Source organism: Eretmochelys imbricata, chromosome 9, assembly GCF_965152235.1.
Source record: "Eretmochelys imbricata isolate rEreImb1 chromosome 9, rEreImb1.hap1, whole genome shotgun sequence".
Taxonomy (NCBI): domain Eukaryota; kingdom Metazoa; phylum Chordata; order Testudines; family Cheloniidae; genus Eretmochelys; species Eretmochelys imbricata.
The window spans coordinates 18437710-18464829 of NC_135580.1; the positions used below are offsets into that span (position 1 = coordinate 18437710).

The window sequence follows — 27120 nt, forward strand, 5'->3', positions numbered from 1 at the left end:
TGATCTCTTTTTTTGCCTTCCATTGTATTTTTCCAGAGCCAGTGAAACAGCCATTTATACATAAAATGGCAAATGTTGCAATCCCTGAAAAACCTAAAATGAAGGGGAAGGCATGTGGACAGTGTGAGGCCAAAAATGCTTTACTGGTGAGTAGATGGCAGCAAAAGTATTAATATTTGAGTATAGAAAGCTAGCCAATGGGCTTTGGATTGGATTAATTTAAAATAATCCTCTTTTAAAATGTCTAATTATGACCAAATTAATATGAGGCGTGTATACATTAATTAGTGGAACCCCCTAAAAAAATCTAATTTTATTTCCTCAAGTTTTATTTGTAACATTTTGGAAAATATGAATAAGGGAAAATATCCTCAGCAGTAACTGTATATCATGAACCCATTTTTGCTGTTGTTACTTTTTGTTCAAGAAAAGGAGTACTTGTGGCACCTTAGAGACTAACAAATTTATTTGAGCATAAGCTTTCGTGAGCTACAGCTCACTTCATCGGATGCATGAAGTGAGCTGTAGCTCACAAAAGCTTATGTTCAAATAAATTTTAGTCTCTAAGGTGCCACAAGTACTCCTTTTCTTTTTGCGAATACGGACTAACACGGCTCCTCTGAAATCTGTCTTTTTGTTCAAGATATGCTTAGAATGTGGGGAAGATTACTGTGGTAGTTGCTTTGCCAGAGTCCACCAGAAGGGGGCACTGAAGCTCCATAGAATGATTCCTTTGCAGGTAGGGACTTTTTTTGGATAATCTTGTATTTATAATAAAAATTGTCTCTGTAAATAGTTCAAAACTTAATTGTTTAAGAAAAGCAATTCTTAAACGTTTTCATTCATCAGAAGCCTTTTTTGTCACACAGGGACATATTTTCTGCATTTATTTGTAGCAGATGCATTTATTATTACATCTTTAATATACGTTTCAATTTCAGTCATCAGTAGGTTAGAGATTTTGTTTTATAATAAGGTCATCAACTTTTTTTTAATACCCCACAATCTTTATTTATACCAAACTGTGTTTCTGAGGCCCTGATCCTAGAAACACTGATGCATATGAATAGTATTTATACTTCATAAGTAAGCAATAGGGCTAAATTTTAAGATCAGTTGGGTTAAAAATAAGCTGAGTTTTGTTCCATGCAGTGTTTTTTTATTACAATTTATAAAAAGTGGTGCTTTTAAATTTTACCTAAGAAAAATGAACATATGTTAATTAAAAGGAGCTTTAGTGTTTGTACAGAAACTTCCTGTAAAACGCAGCAAATGTATGTTATACTGATTCTAATGTTGGAAAAAAATGTACAGTTCTTACTCTGTGCACTAATAGGTTTTACAGTCTTTTGATTTCTCATGGGAAAAAATATGACTAAAATAACTGTCATGCCACAAGGTTCTAAAAATCAGCCGGCAGGTTGTTAGTTGAAGAGACTTTGCATACATAAACCTCCACAGACTGGGGGAGGGGTGGTTTTATGCTACACGGCCTATAAATCTGTCACTCAAATAGTAGAGAATTCCCATATACAATTAGCTCTTGTCTGTGAAATGAACAATCCCATATTGGTGAAAATGATAGTGATATAATTGGAAAGATTTATTTTTTTCAGAACAACAAATAATTTAACGATGGTGAAATCTGAAAAGTGTAATGTTCTTTGTAAAGTAGTATAGTTCATTGTCATTTGGGCCTGAGTTCACAGCATTAAAAAAATCATCTTTAAAGTACAGCTTTATTTGTACTATGTATTCTTTTGATGTATCGATAACATTTCAGTGACCACTGTTGTAAGGATTTCTGCATAAAATTATAATAACACACTTATTTAAAACTGCTTTACTTCTCATTCATCACATTTTGCTATATTGCATAAATTGATCATGGTAATAACTTTTGTCCAATTTTTAGATCCCCTGTTTCTTCCATTTTACACATCAAACAGTATTTGATTTTTGTTAAATGAGGTGGTGTTTTTATGCAGTTCAATTTGTAGAAATTATATAAAATTATCCTATTTTTTATTTTGTTTTGTTGATACATTAATTATGGTTGCGCTGTTTTAATGAACCAAAGAGAAAACAAGTCAGGAGTTCTGTATGTAGAAGTGTTTAGACTTTCTTCCGTGGAGAGAAACAAAATTACTTTAAGATAAATATGAAAATTATTGTAAATATAGGGAATATGTATAACAGCATGTTGACTGAATCTTAGGAAACTTAAATATTTCCTTTCCATTTAATTTGTGTTTATTACCAAGTCAAACTGTATTTTTGGACAATGACCATGTTTGATTGTCAAGATGTGCCCTGTGACAATCTTATGGTACTTTCTCTCACTGAAATTTATTTGCAGATGTCAGACCTTTTCCCCCCAAAAGTATAATCTTTTTAGTAATGCTATAAATTATCAAAGTTGTTGCTCTGATTAATGTGTTCTTGTTAGAATGATGCATGCTCATAGTGTATTATTTGAAAGATTACATTAAGAGGAAAAAATTAAGAGAGTTACAGGATGACCCAGCACATTGAGGGATGATAGTCAGTAGTGTAGAAAAGCAGGTAGTAAATCATCTTCTTGGACCCGTGTTACTAGCCCACCTTATACAGCAAGATATATGTGTTCTGTCAGCTATTTTGGCTGGATTTAAAAGCATTTTCTCTACATTGAACAGTCACAAACAGTGATATATCAAATCTATTTGATCTATCAGTTCTCACAATTTGTACATTCAGAACATAAGGTTGGAGTATTAATAATTAATAATAATAACTTGCAGTCTCATTCATAGATCTGAAAATGCTTTATAAAGGAGGAAAAATTGTTATTTTTATTTATAAATGGGGAAGTTGAGACACACCGAGATTAAGGGTTTTATACCAGATCATACAGTGAATCGGGGCAGATTGTCCTGGTCTTCAGGGGTGCAGTCCAGACCAGTTGAGGGGTTGTGACACCATTTGCCATGCAACCATAGGTGCCTTACAATGCTTTGTTTCTGTAGCTTCCAGCCTTGGATGTTCACAACCAACCTACAAGCATGATGGTCAAACCTTGAAGTGGTTGTGTGGTAGACAGACCTGGTTCAGCAGCTCTGAGCTCAGCAGCCTGTATAGCCCGAGAGCCCCACTCTGGCTTCCACCAGCCTGGGTTACTTCCCGCAAGGTGACCCAAACATACTCCCAGTCCTGAATTTCCCCAGACCTGTGTGCTCTGCAATGTCCAGCCATCTGCTGGGCAGTTCAGAGAAATAATGTTTGTTTGTTCCTCTAAAGACACACAAGCACGTCACAGCTTATTAACTTAATTGGGATAAATGCACAATTCTGCTTAAACACAGCACTGAGTTTTCTCATAGTAAAAATAAACCAAATTATTAACATTAGGATTTAGGTTAAGTGGTGCCACATAAAAGAAATAAAGTTAGAAAGGGTTACTAGGAAACAGAAGTGAAAACACACATCTAAAAATCTAAAACTTAATCTAGCAAGGTACAGGGTTTGTTCAAGATGTTTTTTCTTACCTATATTCATTTCCCAGAGACAGAGACTCCCTCCCCCACCCTTGGTTGAAGGACACATCTTTCTCAGCTTGCAAGAGCTCTGTTCCCTTGTCTGCCTGGTGATGGATCCCAAATATAGTTTCTGCCTTTGCTTATCTCTTCCAAACTTCAGTGACTTTGTTTCAAGAAGCAGGATGACTTCATGCTGTTCTTCCCTTCCTGTGGACTCCCCACTTCCTTGCTGATTTCTATGTAAATTTGGCTTCCATTGTTTCTGGTTGCAACTTGCTTAATTTAATTGGTAGATAGCTAACTTTTCTCTTATCTCTGAGGAAACCTGTTTCTCCATGTTTGGCCATAGACTTTAAAGTATAATATCATTCAGTATCCATATTTCCTCATATTGTATTAATACATACATTTCACAATGCTATTAATCACCAGTGTCTCATTAGCTCCGTACACTTTGATAATATAGTAATATTGTGTGTAATCTGTTGGTTCAATTGCTTATCTCTTGACCTTCAGTCCACCTGTCTGTATAGACCAGTAAACCTTTGCAATGTATTCTTTGAAAAGTAAAACCCAGACTTAGTTTTTCTATCCTGCTGGGGCATAGAAGCCATGCTACCTTCTCCCCCACTTGTTAGCTTGATATTTTTGTTTACCTGGTATGTAAATATGGACCTTCATTGTCTTTGCCTGAAGACAGAGCTGGTCAGAGAATCAAGTATGCATTCCTTTTTCTAAGGAAGACTGTGCTTAAACAAATTTTAAGAATATAATTGTAACACTCCTTCTTCTTCGAATAGTGATCCACTATAGGTGCTTTTGCGTCCCTGTGCAGCTGATTAGAGAACTTTGGATAGCAGTATTTGTTTGGCCTGCACGTACACTGTCCCTTTTTCATGCTCTGCCATGAAGCTAACCAGTGTGTGCATTCAGCCCCACCCTCAGTTTCTTCTCAACCACTCCTGGCTATAGATGGAGGTATTAGCAGTCCGTTCATCGGATCGTTAAGTCTGTTGTTCAAAATTAAATAGTTACTAATCTTTTTATATTTGTTTTTGTTTTTAAAAACCCCAAAACTTTATCTACTTCTTTCTCTTTCTCCAGGGTATGCCTAGTTCACTGGGGTTTAAGAGATGCCTTTCATGTAAAGAGGCCTTCCCTGTAATGGACGGACATTCTTATAGTGTCTGTTGCCTCGGGGAAAACCCCAGAAGTGTGGTTTTTGTCAGCAACTGAAGCCGCAATCTTGAAAAGACAGGGAGCTCAGATTTAAACTCCTTCTAATGGAGGCAGCTCTCCATGCCAAGATTTACCCAAATGGGAGTCTTCACAGGAGCCCTCCAAATCCAAAGATGGTGAACTAAAACCATGAGATACTCACATAAGGCTTCAAAAAAAGAGAGCTGTGAATCCCCAGAATGAGCCCAAACCAGCTGGAAAAGATCCCTGGCATGTTCGGTATTGTCTGTACCAATGGCACTGGAGCTGGCCAAACATGGTACCCAGATCTCAGATGGTACTGTCTCAGCAGGATGCATTGACATGCCTAAAAATCCGATGGGCACAGGCACTGAAGCTATGGTATTGACTGGCAGAGATAAAGACCGAGACCATGCTTAGGGGAAGAATCCTCTGTATGGGCAATGCCTCAGTACCATCAATGGTATGCCAAACAACGCTGGTGCGTTTAGCCTGGCATACATTGATGACCTGGTTAGTACTGTCGTCTCCGCACCAGCAGCCATCACTGGTACTGACCTCCCCAGCAACACAGGAGTTCAGATGCTTGAAAGACTTTACAATATCTAATGTACCTGAGTCTCCGCTGCTCGGTACTGAGTCTACCCTGAACTCGGGAGTCACCACCAGCACTATGCTATGCACCACCATTGTCCAGTGGAGAGTCTGATAGCGAGTAGGAGGAGGTTGTTTCCCATCGCTCCTTTCATGCATCCTATAGTGCCCATTACCAGTCTGGGCCTTCACAGCTGTACAGTCCATCGGGCCCTCAACCACCCTGATATGGACAACTATGGTGCCAGCCACTGGGACCCTTCCTGCCATCCCAATGGGACCCGTGAGAGGCATATAGACATTATGCCTACTGGGCATCTAGCGTGGCCCATTACAAATTAATGAAGTGCCTTCCATTAGCCTCTGCATCTAGAGCAGTGGTTCCCAAACTTGGTTCGCAGCTTGTTCAGGGTTAGCCCTTGGTGGGCCCAGAGACACTTTGTTTACCTGAGTGTCTGCAGGTATGGCTGCTTGCAGCTTCCAGTGGTGGTGGTTCACTGTTCCCAGCGAATGGGAGTTGCGGGAAGCAGTGTGAGCTGGGCCACCGCTTCCCGCAGCTCCCACTGGCTGGGAATGGCAAACCATGGCCACTGGGAGTTGTGAGTGGCCGTACCTGCAGATGCTCCAGGAAAACAAAGCATCTTGTGGCCCACCAGGGGCTTACTCCAAACAAGCCGCGAACCAAGTTTGGGAACCACTGATCTAGAGCCACTGAACCTCCAGAAGAGATGAGGGAGAAACAGGAGGTGGACCTCGATGAAGAGGTCACACTTCTGACCAACATTTTGTCCCCTTCACCAGATGAGGCAGTGATGCCCCTTCTGCTGTCTCTTTCAAGACTTAGCTAAGGGGGTGGCAGACACTCTGCAATTACCTCTAGAGAAGGTAAAAGAATCACAGCATAAACTGATAGACATTTTACACTCCTTTTCTTCATTGAGAGTAGCCCTCCCCATCAATGAGGCTCTCTTGGATCCAGCCAAACTTTTATGGCAGGCCCCTGCATGCTTCGTGCCAATCTACAATTCCGCAGAGCGAATTATCAAGCGCTAACAGCAAAATGCGACTACTCTGATTATTCCAAATTCAATTTATTTATCAGTTTCTAGAATCTTACAGAGATCAGTTCAGGGCCATTATCTATGAAAGACAACTAGTGACCAAGATGGCACTCCAGTCAGTGCTCAACATGACTGATACCGATCCATCTCCACAGCAGTAGTGATGCAAGGAGCCTCTTCGCTACATTTATCTGGCTTCCCCAAGGAACTACAGAAACTGTGGAGGACCTTCCCTTCAAAGACACCAAATTGTTTGCGGAAAACAAAACTCAAAGATCATCCCTCCACAAACTCTAAGATTCCAGGGCTATGCTTCAGTCATTGGGGATTTATGCATCTGGACAGAAGAGTAAATGCAGTTCTTATCCCTCTCTTAAATCACATATCAATCTCAACGCTTTTATGAACTACAAAAGAGAGAGTCCAGATTCGCAAAGCACAAACCGTTGGACCCTCAACCTTCGTCTTTCCAACCATCCACTTCAAAATATCAATTCTGCTGGATTAGATGGGGCGCCAACAGATCACTCACTTCAGAGCTACCTGATGCTGACCAACCTTTTGCATCCCTTTGGATAATGCCTTGTTCTGTTCCACTGCACCTGCGAATGGGATAACATTTGACAAATGAGTGCCAGAAATCATCTGTAATGGGTATCCCATTCATTTCACCTCCCTGCCCACCCACCCTTCCTCCACAACACCCTTCGCATCCCTCTCCAGGGACGCTTCTCATGAGAGTTTATTGTGACAACAGATAGATTGCCTCCTCTGTGTAGAAGCCATAAAACCAGTACCTCAGCAAGTATGAAGGAAAGGTTTTTACTCTCGCTACTTCCCCATATCAAGAAAAGGGGGGTTGGAGACCCATAGTGGACCTCGGAGCACTCAACAAGTTTGTCAAGGCTCAAAAATTCAAGATGGTCACTCTAGCATTGATTATTCCAGCTGTGGAACAGGCAGACTGATTTTCGGCCCTCGAGCTTCAGGATGCTTATTTCTATATTTCCATATTACTTTCCCACAGACAGTTCCTCAGATTTATCTTAGGACAGTACCACTGCCAATACAGAGTACTCCCCTTCAGGCTATCATTGGCACCCAGAGTATTCTCCAAGGTCCTCTCAGTAATGGCATCTCACCTTTGTTCCCAGGGGATCATGATCTACCCCTATTTGGACGTCTGCCTCCTCAGGGCTCATTCCTTCAAAGCCCTACAGGTTACCCATGTGACTGTGGACTTATTCAGAAGCCTGGGCCTACAAATCAATGTCCAAAAATCGACATTAACCCCAGTACAAAGATTAGAGTTCTCAGGAGCTGGTCTCAACTCTCTTCGAGTGAGAATGCTCCTCCCACAACATAGATTCCTCAATCTGTCCACAGAGACAGTGCAGACCAGCCCTCAAATATTAGCCAAACGCTACCTTCAACTTCTGGGGCACATGGCTGTGGGCACGTTTGTGATAGCTCAGGCCAGATTACACATGAGGTGTCTCCAGTTGTGGTTCAGCTCAGTGTATAGGTCGAACAGAGACAGTCTTAAAAAACCCCCCTGTTGTTACCCACCAAGGTCAAACAATCCTTGAACTGGTAGAAGTACCCACTGTACATGGGGATCCCGTTTGCACAGCCCTCTCCGTCACTACTCCTCATCGCCAATGCATCCCTCTTAGGATGGGGAGCACATCTCAACAACCTCACCAACAAGGCAAATGGTTACCCATAAAGGCATGTTCATATCGACTTCCTCAAATTCAGAGCGGTGAGGAACATGTGCTCCTTTCCTTCCATTGATCAGAGGTGTACACACAAGGATCCTTACAGATAACATAGCATTCATTTACTACACAAATTGTCATGGGCGTGCCAGATAGCCTTTCCTTTGTGCAGAAGCACTAAAGCTTCCTGTAGCCCCCATTGGCTGGGCACAGCAAACCGCAGCCACTGGGAGCCACGATCGGCCGAACCTGCGGACGCGGCAGGTAAACAAACCGGCCCGGCCCACCAGGGGCTTTCCCTGCACAAGCGGCATCCCAAGTTTGGGAAACGCTGCCCTAGACTATATATTGGTTCTCAAGAAATCAGGATTATCCCTTAATTCACTCAAAATTCACCTGCTGGCCATAGCAGTCTTCCCTCAACAAATAGAGATTCAGTGCTCTCACTCCCCACTACACAGTGATTCCTCAAGGATGTAGTAAACCTTTTTCTCCAATCCAGATGTCTTTCCCCCCACCCCAACCCCCCCAGTCATGGGACCTAAACTTAGTACTAAAAAACCTGACTAGGCCACCCTTTGAACCTATGGCCATCTGTTCACTCACAACCCTGTCCATGAAGACAGCATTCCTAGTGGTGATCACCTCAGTGAAGAGAATTGGGGAGGTAGTGGCATTAATGGCACACCCTGTCATACAGTATGCTTTCCGGACAAGGTTACTCGAACTGCACCCGAAAATCATCCTCAAGGTGGCTTAGTCTGTTCACATAAACCAACTGATTCACCTCCTGGCCTTTTACCCTGTTATCACAGTGAGGCTATACTGCACACACTAGACATTAGGAGATGTTTGGCCCTTTACGTGGACAGGATGAAGGCTTTAGGAAATCTAAGCTTTTCTTATCCATTATGAAAACATCTAAAGGTGCAGCAATATTGGCTCAGAGACTCTCCAAATGGGTTTTGAACTGTATCAAACACTGCTATCAGGTTCACAGCATGCACTCCATGAGGTTGTTTTCCTCCTCTGTTGCCTTCCTCAAGAACGTCCTTATCTTGAAAATTTTCAGGGCTGAAACCTGGGCATCTGAGTATACCTTTGCAGAACATTATGTGATTACCCGGGACTCTGCCTCCAATGCTATCTTTGGCTTTACGGTATTGTCATCCAAAGACTTGACTCTGAAGCTCTGGCCCTGCAGTGGGGATACTGCTCGGAGTTGCCTACAGTGGAGCATCCAGAGGGATGTTACTCAAAGAAAAAGAGAAAGTTATTCACCTTTTGCAGTAACAATGGTTCTTTGAGATGTGTGTCCCTATGAGTGCTCCGTATCCCACCCTCCTCCCCTCTACTTCGGAGTTCTTGTCAAGGACTCTGTGGTAGAGAAGGAACTGAGTGGGGGTTCGCCCGCACATGCTGGTTAGCCTCATGGCAGGGCATGAGTAGGGGACAGCATGTGTGCGGGCCGAATGGACACGCCTATCAAAGTTCTCTGAACAGCAGAGCAATGACGCAAGTGCACCTACAGTGGAGCACTCATAGGGACACATCTCGAAGAACTGTTGTTACTGCACAAGGTACGTAACTTCCTCTTAATAACTTCTTGTATACGCCACATACGTACATCATGCAAGAATGTTAATATCAGTGAGTTTTATTAGTTTTCCAATGATACCTTACATGACACTTTTTATATACAGATTATAACCATAGTGAGTTGGGGTACACTGAATTGGTTAAGCCAGCTGAAACTGGGAAGCTCTTAAGGTCACATCTCCCCCTGTACACAGCTGCCAGAAGGCTAGCAGCTGGCGACCTGGAGGCAGCAGGTCAGAGCCCTCTTTCCTGAACAGGGCATATGCCATCATATTTTCTTTTCCCTTTATATAGCAGAAACTAGGGCTGTCAAGCAATTTAAAAAAAAATAATCATGATTAATTGCACTGTTAAACATTAATAGAATACTATTGATATAAATATTTTGAATGTTTTCCACATTTTTCAAATATATTGATTTCAGTTACAGCACAGAATACAAAGTGTACAGTGCTCACTTTATATTTATTTTTTATTATAAGTATTTACATTGTAAAAATAAAATACTATTTTTCAGTTCACTTTTACAAGTACTGTAGTGCAATCTCTTTATTACGAAAGGTGAACTTACAAATGTTGAATTAAGTACAAAAAATAACCACATTCAAAAATAAAACAACGTAAAACTTTAGCGCCTACTTAGTCCTACTTCTTGTTCCACCAATCACTCAGACAAACAAGTTTCTTTACATTTGCAGGAGATAATACTTCCCACTTCTTGTTTACAGTGTCACCTGAAAGTGAGAACAGGTGTTTGCATGGCACTGATGTAGCTGGCGTTGCAAGATATTTGTGCCAGATGCGCTAAAGATTCATATGCCCCTTGATGCTTTGACCACTATTCCAGAGAACATGCTTCCATGCTGATGGTGCTCATTAAAAAAATAATGCATTAATTAAATTTGTGACTGAACTCCTTGGGGGAGAATTGTATGGGATCTGAACAGTCAAAGTAAGAAACACTTATGTGGCCTCAACAGGGACTGCCCTTCTAGACAGCTCAGAGCTCCTGGTACTAGGACTCCAAATCCCCATAATGATTGATCTCTGGAAGCAAATACCTAAACAGTTATAGATAGTAACTTTGCCTTTTAGTATATACTCTGTCAAACATCTAGCAAAGCATGCGAACAGATGTATTGCAAGAGGGCGAGGAAGAAAGAATCTTCGTGTCAGCTATGTAGACAAAGGAAAAGTACAGCACAAAATGGGAAATGCAAGGCAGTGAGAATTAAGCTAATGACATAAAACGATGTTTGCTAAATTCTGGGAAAGTGTTAGCTAATCTACAAAGCCTAACACTGAATGTATTGATATGTGCTAGAGCATCTATTTAGTGTGCCTCTAAGGCTTCGGAAAACAAGTAAGTAGCTGTACATCCAGTCTCAACTGTTCAGCATGTATGAGATGGCAGGAATACGTTTATTTTTAATGTGATAAAGGAGAAAATTGAAAATCCAACTGTGGCCTTAGTTGCTGCTTTTACAGTCCTAGGCCTTAATGGGGTTCAGGAAAGTCCTTGGCAATCAAGATACATTACATTTGAGGAATGGAAGTAGGTTGGATCTGCTGCTATCATCTTTATGACATTGTTATCTGGAATGCTTTCACATTAAAATAACTTTCTGACATTTGTGCCAAAATAATTGAGTTTCTATTAGTCCAAAAGATTGACAGCTTGCCATCATCCTAAATACTTAAGTGCTATTGATCTTCATGTTTTAAAAATACATTTAGAAAGCCCAGTGAAACAGTCTTTGTGAGGGGGTGGGAAGGAAATATTCATATAGACACATTCTGAATAATACTTGAACCCTGATTTTAAAAATCGGTGGCAGTGTCAAAATTTTCTTTTGAAAGGAAGGGACAGATCCTCAGCTGTTGTTAATTGTCAGAGCCTCACTGAAGTAATTAATTTATACCACCTGCGGATTTGCCCTGAAGTTAGTATAAAAACAAGTATCATAATAAAAATGCTCATTTTTAATTGTTTTCTTTTTAAATAGATGATTGGAGGTGGTTTTTTATCTTCTTAGTATGATGACAGTTTGCAGTAGATTCTATAGGTTGAGATTGTGACAGTAAAACCTGTGAATGACCCATTTTTATTATTTTCCAGATCATTTTATGCATTTAAGATACAATTCTTATTAATTCAAAATTCAACAAATTGGTGTGGAAACAGCCAGTTACATATCATACAAAGTTTAGAAAGGATCATGGATGGGATTTTTGAAAGCACAAGTTCCACTGAAAGTTGATGGGACTTGTACTCTGAAATCACTTCAGTATTTTTCAAAATCCTACCCCCTAATTGGAATGTTTCACCATAATCTTATCTTGTTTAGTTAGCAAGGCAGAGGAAACTCAGAGAGCATCTAAAATCACTTGCTAGGAACTATAATAATATAGGAAACAGTCCAGTACGTTTATCCGAGTATTCTCTTTGAAATCAGTTAAATAGAATTAATTCCAAAACAAATGAGCAAAATGCCAAATCAAGAAAGTAATGCTGTGTAAAATGTATAGATAGAACTCTAGGTGGCAGTTTTACAAATATTTGTGATAGACATATATAAATGTGTTATAGTACCATTTAGAGCCACAAACAATACAGTCAGTTGCTTCACTTGCTTCCACATGCTACTATCTCTTGAGCAGGGAATATTGTGTATATAAAAAGATCTTCTACACTTTCCACAGTATGCATCCGATGAAGTGAGCTGTAGCTCACGAAAGCTTATGCTCAAATAAATTGGTTAGTCTCTAAGGTGCCACAAGTACTCCTTTTCTCTTTGCGAATACAGACTAACACGACTGTTACTCTAAAACTAGTAATTCAGGTGAGTTTCACCTGAATGCTATGGTCAAAAATCAAATAGAAAGTGACTAGAGAGCACCAAACTTATTTTCTTTGGCCTTATACTTTACCTCTGGAGGGAAGCAAATGAGCATAAAATGCCTTAAGGAACCCTGCCAAGAGGAAATGCAATTATGTAGAGAAGGTCTCCTGCTTCTCTCTAAATATGTGGCTTCTGGTCTCCAAGTATTTTAGCGATCTTTTGGCGACATGGATTGTTGCCAGTAGTTGTGGGGAATCAGAACTAGGGGACACAACAAAGTAGTATATTTCCCCTGGGAAAATGTATCCCCCACCATATCATGCTGAGAATTATGGGATAAGAATCTGAGTAGAATATATGCAGTCAAAATGGCAAAAAGCGAATGTAGCTTGAAGCAACATTAACTCTTCTTGCATACTTGTTGGAAGGTCGTAGAATATGCTACGGGAGGTGCAAGCCAGTGACAGCAAGGATACTAGATCAACTGTATTGTCATAGGTAGATGAGGCTAGAGGGAGTTCCCTGGAGTGGATGAAGTCACAGAGCCAAAGTGATTGGGCCTAGGTTTACAATGGATCTCTGTGTTCTTCAGCTTTTTCTGGCCACTCTTCCTGTGTGCATTCTTGCTTGTTCTGAGACCCAAGGAGTATTCTTATTAGCTTTTTCTTCTATGCATATTTTTAAATAGGAGGGAAACACAGGGACCTTTGTGGCGTCATACGTATTTCTACTTAGCACTTTATGTCCACTGTATTTTCTAGATCCTAAATGTGGCTCTGAAACAAAATATTTCCACAGGACAAATGGAGAGAGGAGATTTGCATTCTTTTTTCTATTCTCTTTGGTTTTACCTTTTCTCATTTAGGTAATTATTCAAGTATGGGCAATTAGAACATCATAAGATGAAATTTATGGAGCAGTTTGCTTTATACTAACATAAGTTGCAGAGGAATAAAAGAAAGTGGCAATGGAATTAGAGAGATCAGGTGGGTGAGGTAATATCTTTTATTGGACCAGCTTCTGTTGGAGAAAGCTTGAGTCTTTCATCAACAGAAGTTGGTTCAATAAAAGATAATATTTCACCCACCTGGTATCTCTAATATTCTGGGACCAACACAGCTACAACAACAATGCAAACAACAATGTGATTAAAATTGGTGTTGTCATCTAAGAACTATTTCCAGCCTTTGACCTGGTACTTCCAGCCTTTGTTTGGAATTTCTTTGAGCTACTTAAATCAGCTTCATCTCTTACGGGTCTCTCCAGCTGCAGTTTTAAAGAGGACAAAATCTAACCAATATCTGATTGATCTTCCTTAGTTACAAATTTTATAGCATGTTGATTATAAAGTTCTTTTAACAAATGACATGCACTTGTAGATTATCTCCCATATTCATTAAATAATCTGGTAGTCTCTTACATTCCTGTCTGATCTGAATATTCGGTTTGATTCAGATTGTTGAAGATAGGATGTGTTCAGTCCACCATCATTCTGTGTTCTGCTCTGTTTCTTTGTTTTTGCCTCTGTAATTTGAGCATTGTTTAGTGGAAAGTGTGTGTGTTTATTTTGAATTAATCTGGTGATCTGTATTGTTTGTAGGCAAAAACCCGTGTATCAGTTGGAAAATTAGAAGCTACCCATCAATTCATGAAATACTTTAATCCTGATGAATCCAAAGAGAATCATGAACAGAAGAAAGCAAATAGCAAGAATCAGTTCATGTCAGACATTTCTTCATCTCTGCTAATGTCAACAGGCAATGCTGAGGTAGGCTGAGGAATTTCTGTGAGCTGTGTGTGTTCCTGTAAAACAACAGAAAATTCAATTTTTACACTCATAATTCCTTAAAGTGTGTTGGTCCTGTGATTTCTGATGCCACAAATTGCCAAAAGTCAGATCAGGCTATCCATTTGATCCACCCCTCTGATCCATGTCTGTGCATGTGGTCCGTCTGAGATGCAGGACCTCAGATTGCTACTGCTTTGCTTGTAATTAAACAAGCCCTGATTCTATTGGACTTTTGGCAGATTACATCTGTAGCATTAGAATTAACTATTTTCTTTTAATAATAAACTATTTTATACTTATCACTAATATATGAATGGCCTTAATAGTACTACTTAATAGTAGTGATAATTTAGAAATTGCTTTCATTCCTAGTTGAATTTAGTATGCGTGTGGCCTGTGATATACACTGAGTCAGGCTGGATGATCTGGTGGTCCCTTCTGGCCTTAAACTCTATGGCTGTAAGTCTGCATGCCTTCATGCATTTGTTTAGTAGTCTGGCTTAGAGCTCTGTTGATGGGGCATCTCAATTCAATCTGGCTAAAAGGAGCGATTTCCGAAAATAGTCTTGAATTATCTTGATCACAGTTTAACCCAAATGTAGTGCATAAGAAAGGGGACCACGTCAAAGAACTGAATCCCTTCAGCAGTTAAGATGTGAAACCATTAATCCTTTGTCATCAGGTATTTGTGTGTGTGGTGGGGAAGACAGTTGCCATTAGGACATATTTGATTGATCACTTTCCTGAAATTGATTCAGGAAGTTTCCACAGTACCAACAGGGGCAGTTTTTGAGAATCAGAATGGTGGGTTATTACTGTATGGTACTTTTGATGAGGAAGAATCTGCAGAGTCTTTTCAAGAAGCTTTAACTCAATGGAGAAATGGAAGTCATGAATACACAAAGGAACAGAACTCTGATGAGGCTCAACCAGGTAGGAATTAGCTTCTGCTAAATACATTTTTAAAAAGAAAACTGAACCCATTTTGATCAATAGTGCATATTCTCAAGGCTTATGTACTGATGAACATATATCAGCCTTTACAGTATCAACTAGTAATGTATGAATTCATAATTTTTTATTAAAATGACCATTTCTAAGTTTCCAGCTGATTACCGTGCTACTGGAAGGTGACATAGTTCATGACACAAACTGTATGCCTCTTTCTTAGATAGTAAATCTTTTCCTTTCCACCCATTGCACTGATTTAACAATATGTCAAATAGATTGATAAAATGTGTGTCAGAGGGTGAAAGTGTGACTGATTCCTTGATGCCCAATTAACTGAAAGAGGAGGCCTCTGGCTGATTAACTGCTGCTGATTGATTGAAGTGGAAGGTCCCTAGGCTTTATAAGACCGGGAAGAGTGGACAAAAAGGCAGGGAGGAACTGTTCGAGCTGGGGCTGAGCTGCTGAAAGGGTTGCTGAGGGAAGTAAATGGGGAAGCCTTCTGGAGGTGTGGCCCAGAATCCAGAGAGCACAGGTTTTAAGAAAACAAGCCTGAGTAATCCAGAGCACTCTGACAGGAGAGAGAATAAGAAAGTAGCTGTGTTAGACAAACCTCACAAAGGAGGGGCGTGTGCCAAGTGAAAGACCTCAGAAACAGACTTTATTTGAAGCTGCAGTAGGAGGAGGAAAGGAAGGGAGGAGATGTACCTTTTGGTAGTCTGGGATGAAAGAGACTGTATTTGAGCAGATTGTACATTGATAAACTAGTCCTTAAGAAGGAGCATTGGTATGTGACAAAGGCCCTGCTGGACTTACTGAGGAGCTCTGGCACGAAGGAAAACTGATGCTGGGCTCCCTAGAACCAAATGAAGACCAGAATGGAGTGCTGCACAGAACAGTACATAAATGAGTAAACAGCTCATTTACATACTGCTAGCAAGTCTGTACTTTCTGGAATATTTTTCAAATGTTACTGTGTGTTTTTTTTTTCATACTATTATTGTGATGGTTATATGGTGTTCCTCAAGTATACACTATGTGAGACACACCAAATGAATATTAGTGCCTTTGTTTGTACATTGAAGCACTCTGAATGCTGGTTAATCTGTGTCTATAACTTCAGTTTGCTCAGGTAGGCTGCATTATGTTGTTGGAATATTATAGCCTTTTTATGTACATTGCAAACAGGGACGTAAGTATTTGGAATTGTTTCTAAGACACTGTTGGTGAAGATAATATTCTCTAGGAATAGTGAATATATTTTCCTTGAAGTATTCTCTCTATTATTTAGAATAGTGGAATAGTATACAGACAGTGTTGTCTACTGGTGGTGCAGGGGACCAGAGTTCTATTTCTGATTCTGTGACCCTGGGCAAGTCATTTAACCGCTGTTCTTCAGTGAAATCTGTAAAAATAATTTAATAAGATTTAGCTGCCGCAGATTTTTCAGATATTCAGATCAAAGGTACTTGCTAAGAGTTCAAAGCATTTCTGTCATATACCTCTCCGGTCTTGGGTCTCTTGCTTTCACCTGAGATTTCTATACTGTAAATTCAAAGTCTAAAGATTACTGCCTGTTTATTGAGGTGAGCAATGCACATGCCTCAGGATTATGTACATTACATCTTAGTGCATTTTCTTTTTCTCTCATAGCTGAGTATCCGCATCAATCTCTGAGTATCAGGTTGACTCCTTCCCTATGAAGAGTTGTGGTCTCTTAATCATGAACCATGAAACAAAATCTTGTCTCCTTGGATTTGTGCAGGATATTCTGTATCTCCACTAGTATATGGATGACAGTTTGCTGTCTTCTCTTTTTCTGAAGTATAAATGGCTTGCTACTTGATACATTTAGAATAATCTTGCACTTTTACTAATACCTTTTCCTATGATTTGGGGTTTTTATTTGGAAATCTATGGGTTTTGATCCTGCAAATGTGTATGACCTTAACTTTATGCATCTGAGCAGCCCAGTTGCTTTCAATGCATAAAAGTAAGACATAAGTGTGTGCAAGTTTGGGGTCTTACATATCAATGTGGACACTCAGTTATCCCATGTAAATCTGTTTTTGAAGTCTCATACCTCCAAGTACATGACCATCAGAATTAATTAGCAAACTTACATAGTACAGATAATGCACATATCTTGAAGGATATATCATTGTCTTAAACAGTTAGTTCCTTGTCTTTTATTAGGCATGAGAAAAACTTAACAGTACAGTTCTTCTTTACTGCTTGTCAGTGGAATCTTTACATATATCCTTTTAACTTCCAATTTGTTTGCTACCAATTAAGGAGCAGAAGAAGAAGTCAGCTGATGTCAGCTACCCAGCTCTGAATAAATCTTCAGTTTAAAGCCTGTTTTCGCCCAGGGTATGATGATTTAGCCCTAAGAGAGAGAGAGAGTGTGAATTTTTTTCAGACAAATCCAATCAATCCAAATTAGATTGTAAACTCACTTTTTATATGGGCCACAAGTTCCAGATAACTCTCTCAACAGAATATGAATAATATGAGATTAACCTTTTTAAATTTCATGAATAAGCAAACATCTAAACCAAGCATAGACTATTGATGTACTATTAATTAAAATGAATTTTATAGTTTAAAAAAGGAAAGCATATTGTTAACATATTTTAATGATATATATTACAGTTCTATTTATACTTATAGAATCCATGGGAGTTTGTGAGGTACAGACCCATCTCACAATTTTGAGAAAACCTGTTAAAATTGAATTCAAAGAAGAAAGCCTGAACTATATGGAGAAACTGTGGCTTAAGAAGCATAGAAGGTAGTCATTCAATCACACACTGCTAATAAAAGAATGCAGAAATAGCTGCATTTGTTAATATGAGCAATCTAAAGCAATTTTATCTGAATATTTGAGAACATATTCAATATTGGAAAATTTAAATGAGATGATTGTGTTGTTTGTTTTCCTGTAAAATAAATTACTAATTATGTCCATATTTTGATGAATTGTTATTTTGGAATTATTTTAGAGAGATTTTCTTCAATGTCAATACAAAAATAACAACCTCTTGTAGAACTTGATGGTATTATTAACAAAAAAAATAGGAGTTTCAGCTCACTCTTATGGCGCTTACTACTGTAAGAATACATTATCTGAAGCATATAGGGTGTGCAATAATTTTGTTATCCCCTGTTTCTGGAATGTACTAAGTACCATCAATGCTACAGAAGTCAATGGAAGTCATGGGTGTTCAGCCTTTCTCACAAGCAGCTCTGCATGATGAGGCCCAAACTTCAGTGTCTGTAAGAAGTGTCAGTGTTCACTGTAATAGTATGAGAGTGATAGTAATAATACTGTAACTTTTAAAGACTTAACTCCTATTTTTCTTCTTGTTTTAAGAATGCCAGTTAATCAAATATCTGGTATTCAAGCAGATGAATTCAGACCTAAGCATGAACTGATGAATGTACCTGATGATGCTCTGAGTGGAGGAGAAAGAGGAGGAGGAGGAGATGATGATGATTTAATAGGTTTGTTGGACTTCTATTAGTTGAGTCTATTAAATCTTAGTTCCTTACAATTCTTTCTCATATCCATATTCACTGAACAACTGCAAGTAGATTGTTCTTTCCTGAAGATGTATGTGGTTAGTCAGGAAACAAAGGAAACTTATGGTGGTTAAAATAACAAAATGGCCTCCCCCCCACTCTCCAAAAAACCCCAACCCAGTAACTTAATATATAAAAATATTTTAAAAATTAAAATAAAAGTGAATGCACTACTCTAATTGTATTTCCCAGTTGAAGATATGAAAAAATATTGGACAGCTCTCTTTAGAGCAGAAGAGTCTTACGCGGTTCCTGAGAACCTTGGGTCTGCTTTGAAAATTGAGGTACTCAGTGATGTAAGTATATGTTTCTTACAGTAAAGTGCAAATGGTTCACTTTAATTATCCTGTATCCTTTAAACAAATTGAGCAATTAAATTTTCAAATTAGTAAGAGCTAAACAGAAAGTTGAGTTGGCTAGACTTCAAACTTAAATGGGATACCGTACATCATCAGAAATATAATTAAAGTACTTGTTTTGGTATATTGTTAATGATGTCAGTCCATCCATAGAAAGTTCAGTTTTCCAAAAGTAAATAAATGTTCCTAGTATTTCTCCTCTGATGGCTCCAACTGTACAAAGGTCACACAAAAGTAATCTGTCCGGTTTTTCACTCACTGTGGTGATATATTTTTGAACTGTTTAGCTAATCTCTCTCTCCCTCTCCCTCTGTGTGTGTATTTTTTAATTAGTCTTGTGAGGAGGACCTAGATGAATCATGTAACTCTATAGCGATGGAAGTTGGATCCACTAAACTGAGAAATGAACAAAGGTAAATGGAACAATATGATAGGGTAGTTTGTGATTTCACTACTTTCCAGGAGCTGAACCAGTGATCTGTAATGACTGACATATCATAGTTCAGCAAATATTTTGCCATAACAGTATGGTATAATACTATGAACCTCATTGGTAAAGTGTTTGTTGTATATTTTTTTGAGTGGAAGAAAATATTTTTCTATAAAAACCCAGTCCAGGCCATAAGAGCCTGAATATGAATATTTGTTATGTGAAATAAATTTTAAAAGGCAGTGCTTTCCATTGAGACTGCTGCTTCAGTTCTCCAACCACTCTTTGGAGTGGCTGAATCAGTGCCATGAGTCCCAGACCATCTAGAGGGCAACAAGCATAAAGATAGCCTATACTGTGGATCTGTTTATGACGGGTTCGGTCACTGAGACCCCCTTGGGATTGCCACCTGATGTGCCTAGACTACCTCTAAGCCTGTTTTCCCTGCCAGCTTGGGACTTCATTACCTTGCCTTGTTTGAGCCAGACACTCTTGCCTGCTGCAAACACAGATCCAAGTCTGAACCACGTCCCCCACAAGCTGCAGGCTTAACTGAAAACAGCTTAAGAAGGCTTCTGTCTCCAGTACTCAGATTCCCAGCTCCCAGTGGAGTCCAAACCCCAAATAAATCCGTTTTACCCTGTATAAAGCTTAAGTAGGGTAAACTCATAAATTGTTGTCCTCTATAACATTGATACAGAGATATGCACAGCTGTTTGCACCCCCCCCCAGGTATTAATACTTGCTCTGGGTTAATTAATAAGTAAAAAGTGATTTTATTAAATACAAAAAGTAGGATTTAAGTTGTTCCGAGTAATAACAGACAGAACAAAGTAAATTACCAAACAAAATTAAATAAAACACGCACGTCTAAGCCTAATACAGTATGAAAGTGATTACAGATCAAATCTCTCCCTCAGAGATGTTCCAATAAGCTTCTTTTACAGACTAGCCTCCTTCTAGGAGCCAGCAGTCATTCACACCCCTGTAGTTACTGTCCTTTGTTCCAGTTTCTTTCAGATAGCCTCTCCACTCCAAAGAATATCTTCTGAGCCAGCTGAAGACAAAATGGAGAGGTTTATCCAGGGGCTTAAATAGTCTCTCCCTTGTGGGTGGAAACCGCTTCCCCTCTCCTGTGAACAATCCAGCTCCAAGATGGAGTTTTGGAGTCACATGGGCAAGTCACATGTCCATGCACGACTCAGTTCTTTACAGGCTGACACCACATTCCCAGGAAAGCTCAGATGTGGATTGGCGTCTCTCAAAGTTCATTGTTAGTTTAAGTGTTCCTTGATTGGGCACTTATTGAGAATAGTCTTTTCTCAAGAAGCTGACCAACTGCTTCACTGAGGCTACTTAAAATCAAACAAGTACATAGCCAATATTAATAACTTCAAATACAATAATGATACATGCATACAAATAGGATGAATATATCCAGTAGATCATAACCTTTGCAGAGATATGTTACATGGCATATCTAGCATAAAACACATTCCAGTTATGTCATATTTATACTCATAAACATATTTCTGTAAAGCATTATGGGGTGCAACATCACACCCTCCTCCTGAACTTACTGTCAGAGACTTGGACACTGTCCATGGTGGAGGCAGTACGTGTAAAATACCTGTTTGTCTCTGGTCACGCTCCCTTTCGGTACCTTTAAACCGTAAGATGTCATTCATAGGTGTTCTAGCAAGGTTTGGGGTTCCTGGTCCCTGGGTGCCTGAAAACATGTTGGGGTGTAGTATTGCTAACAGAATGCAGACAGCAATAACGGTTAAAGTGTAGGTGTCTAGGCATTTAACCACCAGTGCCATGAGGCGGTGTGCCTCAGTTTCCCCTTCCACACAGCAGCATGGGCCTGTTATGCTTTTGCTGCTGTGCCAAGCTTCCAGCCTATTTACAGGTATAAGCTGAAAAGCAACATGCTTGTGGGACTGTCTTGTCACCATCCCTAGCATGTACAAAAAATGTTTCCCCAAAGCAGGTATGTCCCACATCTTTAAAGGGTTTACCACTAGTATTAACTCCTTTGTTTTGACCCATAGATGAAGTAGCAAAAGACACCAGATTAACAGCAAATCTATGGCGGACAGGCTTTGTTCACACAATTTAGCTTGCAACAGTTGCAAGGTCGCAGAAAAAGCAGAGATTCTTGTGGTAGAGGAAGGGGAACAGTCTTGTCTTGGATCTGAAGAGGCTCAATTTTTTCATGATAAGTTTCAATGGAGACTCAGCTTATTCAAAGCAGCCGTGGAATCTGGGACTTGTTGGCATTAATTGATTTAAAGATGCCCATGATGTGCATTTTTTCATCCTACTCATAAAAATATATCCAGTTTGTGTTAGGTGACTAGTATCTTTAATACATGACACTGTCATTTGACTTCCCCATCCTTCTGGGTCTTTTCAAAGATCCTGACTGTTCCATTATTCTTCACTGTGGGAAGGTTTTCATCTCACCTTACCTAGATGACTTGTTGGTGAAGGTCCTGTCTGAGTAAGAGGTTGCAAGGTACTTTAAAATAAAAACACACTTTAAAATGTGCAACACGCTTTTGAATGAGTGAAAATCTTTCCTTGCATTCACAATGACCTCTGTGTACTTTCATATCAGGATTTGGATGCCAAGAAATCCGAGGCACTATATTATTGAAAGCTGTATCTATGATTACATTATGTTCTTAAAGCAATACCTTTGGGTTAATTTAGTATGTCCAGGCAAAATTATGAATCACTGTAATCAAGCCCTTTTATCTTTTTAAATACTGTTTTATTTCACTTTTGTGTCCTAAAAATTAAAGTTCATATAGAGTACTACCATTGACACTTGTGCAACTTCCATGACCTCCCAAAAACTATCTAACTTTTGGATGTGATTGTCTGTTAGGAGCCTTTATGTGTGAAATTTCTTTTTTCTTTTATTTTAAAAAACCAAACCAAACCAAAGTGATGCAGTACCTGAAAATCAGAAGGATACAATATCAGACTTTTTACCAGAACCAGCTGCTGCTGTAACTAGCAAGACATCTCGTAATTCTGCTTCTACATCTGACAAAAAAGACCTTTTCATTCCTGATGATAGAAGCAGTGTTCCCGTTAAAGAAATTTCTAAAGGTAAATTTTGGTAAGATTATTTTTTGCTATCACTTTCCTTACATGGGGGGAGAGAAAAGAACTTTTGTTCTAGTAGGCAGTACTGTATTTTATATGATGATCTTTCTGTGTTTGTAGCAGACAAAATTGTAACCAGTTAAATACAATGGTTTTTTTGTGCCAAAAGTAAAAACATTTGTTCTTTAAAGCTACTTTGAATATTCAGTTTAGGTCATGTGGCATTATTATATGGCATGCAGAAAAACAAGTTTATAGCTTGATTATTAGGGAGAGATAATGTTTGCAATATATGGGTTTATGGCATGCATAATTAGGACTCAATTATACTAGGTGAGGATTTGAACCAAAGCCTCTAGGTTTCTTTAGAGAATGTGAGTTAAATGGACTGTATGCTTATACAACCACTCAGAATGGCCCCTTAACTCAAAGTTTTAGTGGAGCACATTGATATATTCACAAATTGTGTGCATCAATTTTTATGTAAACAAATGTTTGCAGACTGGATGCCTGGCTAGCTGTCTGTCTGATTTGCATGCACAGAGGCAGTATTTGAATACTTAAATGGATGTACATGCAAAATTTTGTGGATGGATTAGAGAAAGATATCTGAAAATGTGGCAACTTTGTATTGTGAAATCATTATTAAGCACGAGTCAGAAAACAGTTTGTTTTTCTTATTCCAGAATCAGAAAACTGGGTTATTTTACTATGCCATTTTTCTTTAATAATTAGTGTTTTAAAGTATTAGTATGTTAGGTTAATGTTTTACATTTAATTGTTTCTTCCTTGCAAACTGTCAAAAACTAGTTCTTCTACGTGCTCAGCCAGTCTCTTTTTTTGCATTTGGTTCAAGCTCAGGCCCAAACGGTGAAAGAGAAACTGACAGTTGGACAGTGAGGTGTGCTATGTGTGGCCTTGGGTGCAGAGAAGGAAAGGCAAATAGCTATGTCTTAAGATAAAAAGAAAAAAAAACCCTTAATCATTACTCTGGTGCTGCATGCAAAAGATACATGTCCCAAGAGCATGTATCCATAGCTGCTACTGCTTTCAAAGAAATGTACTTCCAAGTAGCCGTCTCGCTTTTTTGTAGTGAAAATATAATGCTGCTATTGCAGTGGTTCAGCTGTTTCCAATTAGATCTCGTGCCTTTTTAAAAGGAAAAATTACAATTTCATAAAGCGTTTTCTTGGAGATAGTTGCCCCTCTAGGAATGTCAGATACAAAATGACTTAATACATTCATGGATAATGAGTTATTATGGGTCTGATTTTCAGAGGAGCTGAGCACCTGTGGTTCCCATAGATTTCGATGAGAGCTCTGGCTGCCCAGCGTCTCTGAAAATCAAGCTGTAAGTTTACATGAAAGTCAATTGTTTTCCTTATGAATTGCTTATTTGACATCTTAGGGCTATCTAACAGTGAAATGCTATAAGACTGCACATTTTTGTTTTGAATTTCCTGAGAATATCTGTAGACATCCAGTTTGTCCTTTTTTTTGTTTAGTTTCATCTGCAAGAACATCTACAGTAAATCATGAAAGAAGTTATACTGATTGCATCCATTCTAGCACAGAAGAAACAGTTCTCAGCAGTTCTCATGAAAGTGCTGTAACAGAAAAAGAAAGTATTAAAACAAAGACTTATAGAAGACCCCTTAGTGCTTGTATGTCACCTGAGAAGACTTTTGATCTTCTTAAATTAGGCAGCAATGAACCTTCCCTCATGACAAGATCATTGAAAAACAATACAGATTCACTGGAATTTAACAGTTTCCACACAAGCAAGAGTTTGATTTTACCTGTAACTACAGAGGCTTCCATGGTAAAATGTTTTGTACCTATTCTTCAAATAAATATTGCATAATTGCCCTGTCACCTTTTCAACATTTTATCTTGGCACAATGCAGTAGAGTGGTACTGGTAGTTAACCATATACAGTAGTTACCATGAAATATTGCACATTAATACGTAGTAACAAAGTAACTCCATTAAAAATAGTGGTAATCATGAATGAAATTTTAGTGGGGCAGGAGGAGGGCTGGCTGTCACTGCCCCAGCCTTTCAACTGGGGAGGATAAAAGTGCTTTCACCCCCCACTTTCAGTCTTCTATGGGGATAGTTTAGAAAGAGCAAGAGAAAACAGGCAACTAGTCGCAATCTCAGAAGGGCTGCTCTGTGTGGCCTGCTGCTCATCCTCCCTTCCCCCTTAACTTTGCTGTCTGAGGTTGAGCATGCCCTCCTATGGAAACTATAGTATTCAAACATCTCTCACTGAATAGGTCTGCGGAGCTGATTTGTTTGCTTGCTTCCATTTATGAATGCAGTCTTTGTGTGTTCATCAAGGCAACTAATCTTGATTCTCTTTTGATGGTTGCAGATCACACAGTATGCCTACACTGGGATAAAAGATGCGCACCATGGTTGTGGCTTGCTGGGTCTTGCGGGGCTCAGGCTGCGGGGCTAAAAATCACTATTCAGACATTCAGGCTTGGGCTAGAGCCTGAGCTCTGGGACCTTCCACTGCAGGGTCCCAGAGCTCAGTCTCCAGCCTAAGCCCAAACATCTTCACAGCGATTTTACAGCCCTGGAGCATGAATCCGAGTCAGCTGACCTGGCCCAGCTGCGTGTGTTTTTTTGTTTGTTTGTTTTTGTTTTTAAATCCCTATGTTGTCATACCCCCAATGGTTTAACAGAAGTGTGAAGATCAGTGGAGGTAATACTCTGATTACTTTGGTGACTACTAAGTAAGATAGGTTTTTAGGATTTTTTTTTAGAAATATTGCATGTCTTAAACTGTAAACCTTTCACAAAAATACTTTTATATTAATTAGAATGACTTCAGGTTTTATGACATGAACATTGTATTAAAATGGACTTGGTATAAGTAGACAATATAAGCCTTTAGTGGTCTTTAATATTTTGTCTTTTATCCTAGTTGTTACAGGACGTAGCCCTAAGAGAAAAACCTACTTTGACCCAATATCAAGGACTTGAGGGATTCTTTATTTTGCATACAAATTCTAAGCAAGTAAGACTTGATTCAGTTCCTTCACCTTTCTCAGATTGCAGCTCTACAAACAGTACTTCAGTTTCAGGTAACAATCTGGAAATAAAATCCTCCACAACTGAACTTTACATATTGAGTACCTATGTTGCAGTGCATCATAACCTTTATCTGTGCATAGATTTATTTCTACCTCTATATAAGCATGTGCTAGGTCCTGTGGTATAATTTTTAGGTCAATATGATCAGTTGGTTGATATTGGTATGATATTTTGCTCTGTCAAGAAGAGCAACTAATGGAATGTAAGAAAGCATAGGATAAATCAGCCCTCTATTTTAAGTTGTAAATTACACCAACATACTTGATTTCTCCCTCTATCTATGTCACCTGAGAATTTGGACTCCGATCAGTCTTCACACTTTTCTGCTGGTAGTAAATTTTGATGTGATGGTCTGCTTAAAATCATGCTTCTTTTGTTACTTCTAATGGCTTCCATTAAAGCATCTGAAATTATGAATTAAAAGTTACTAAATCCTTACTTGAAGTATAGAATCTGTAAAATACAAAATGTATAACAAATTATCTGCATATCACTTGAAAATATACTTGTATGTTTTGTTGTGTGAAATTTTTAATTATAGCACTGTTGACCACCTCTGGACATAAAGATATTAAATAATACAACAGCTACAGTCTCACAGGCCAAATAAATATGCGCATGAAAAAAGTGTTAATATTTTCCTGGTGCTATTTATGTTGCATTTTTTATTTCAGGAAAGGGATATTGGTTCAGAGACACTAGCTTAAGTGAATATGCTGATGATTCTGTAGTACAGGATGTCTTGCAAAGTGAACTGAGCAGATCTTCAAGTAGTTTGGAACAACAAAACTTATGTGCTGGAGTTTCATCATGGACATTAATGCACAGGTCACCCACTGGTAAGAATATTGACAAGGTAACAATTTTTGGAGGCCTTGATTTAGCAGGTTAGGTAATCACCAGGCTAACTTTAACATATCAAAAGGAGTACTCGTGGCACCTTAGGGACTAACAGATTTATTTGAGCATAAGCTCTAAGGTGCCACAAGTACTCCTTTTCTTTTTGTGGATACAGACTAACACGGCTGCTACTCTGAAATTTAACATATCAGTAGTCCCTTTGATTTAAAGTTAAGTACATGCTTCAGTGATTTGTTGGCTCGGGGGCTTAGATCTGTCCGATACAATTTGTAATTAATTATTTTTTTGAATGCTAGTTTACTATTCTTTTCTAAAATAGGTAGTTTTAGAGTCTACCCAGTTTAACTTTAGATTTAGATATTGGAAAAATGAAAAATCTGAAGCATA

The 27120-nt window shown here is 38.8% G+C and overlaps 1 protein-coding gene across 1 annotated transcript in view; it reads left to right on the forward strand.

Annotated features, from left to right (window-relative positions):
• Positions 1-27120, forward strand: part of ZBBX (zinc finger B-box domain containing) — a 42758-nt gene that overhangs the window by 7440 nt on the left and 8198 nt on the right. Inside the window, exons 5-16 of the mRNA XM_077826746.1 lie at positions 37-146; positions 644-739; positions 14137-14304; positions 15084-15258; positions 17947-18067; positions 18650-18780; positions 19051-19154; positions 19551-19630; positions 22604-22770; positions 24273-24589; positions 25703-25862; positions 26547-26711. Coding sequence (XP_077682872.1) covers positions 37-146; positions 644-739; positions 14137-14304; positions 15084-15258; positions 17947-18067; positions 18650-18780; positions 19051-19154; positions 19551-19630; positions 22604-22770; positions 24273-24589; positions 25703-25862; positions 26547-26711 — 1794 coding nt within the window. The remainder of the gene's footprint in view (positions 1-36; positions 147-643; positions 740-14136; positions 14305-15083; positions 15259-17946; positions 18068-18649; positions 18781-19050; positions 19155-19550; positions 19631-22603; positions 22771-24272; positions 24590-25702; positions 25863-26546; positions 26712-27120) is intronic.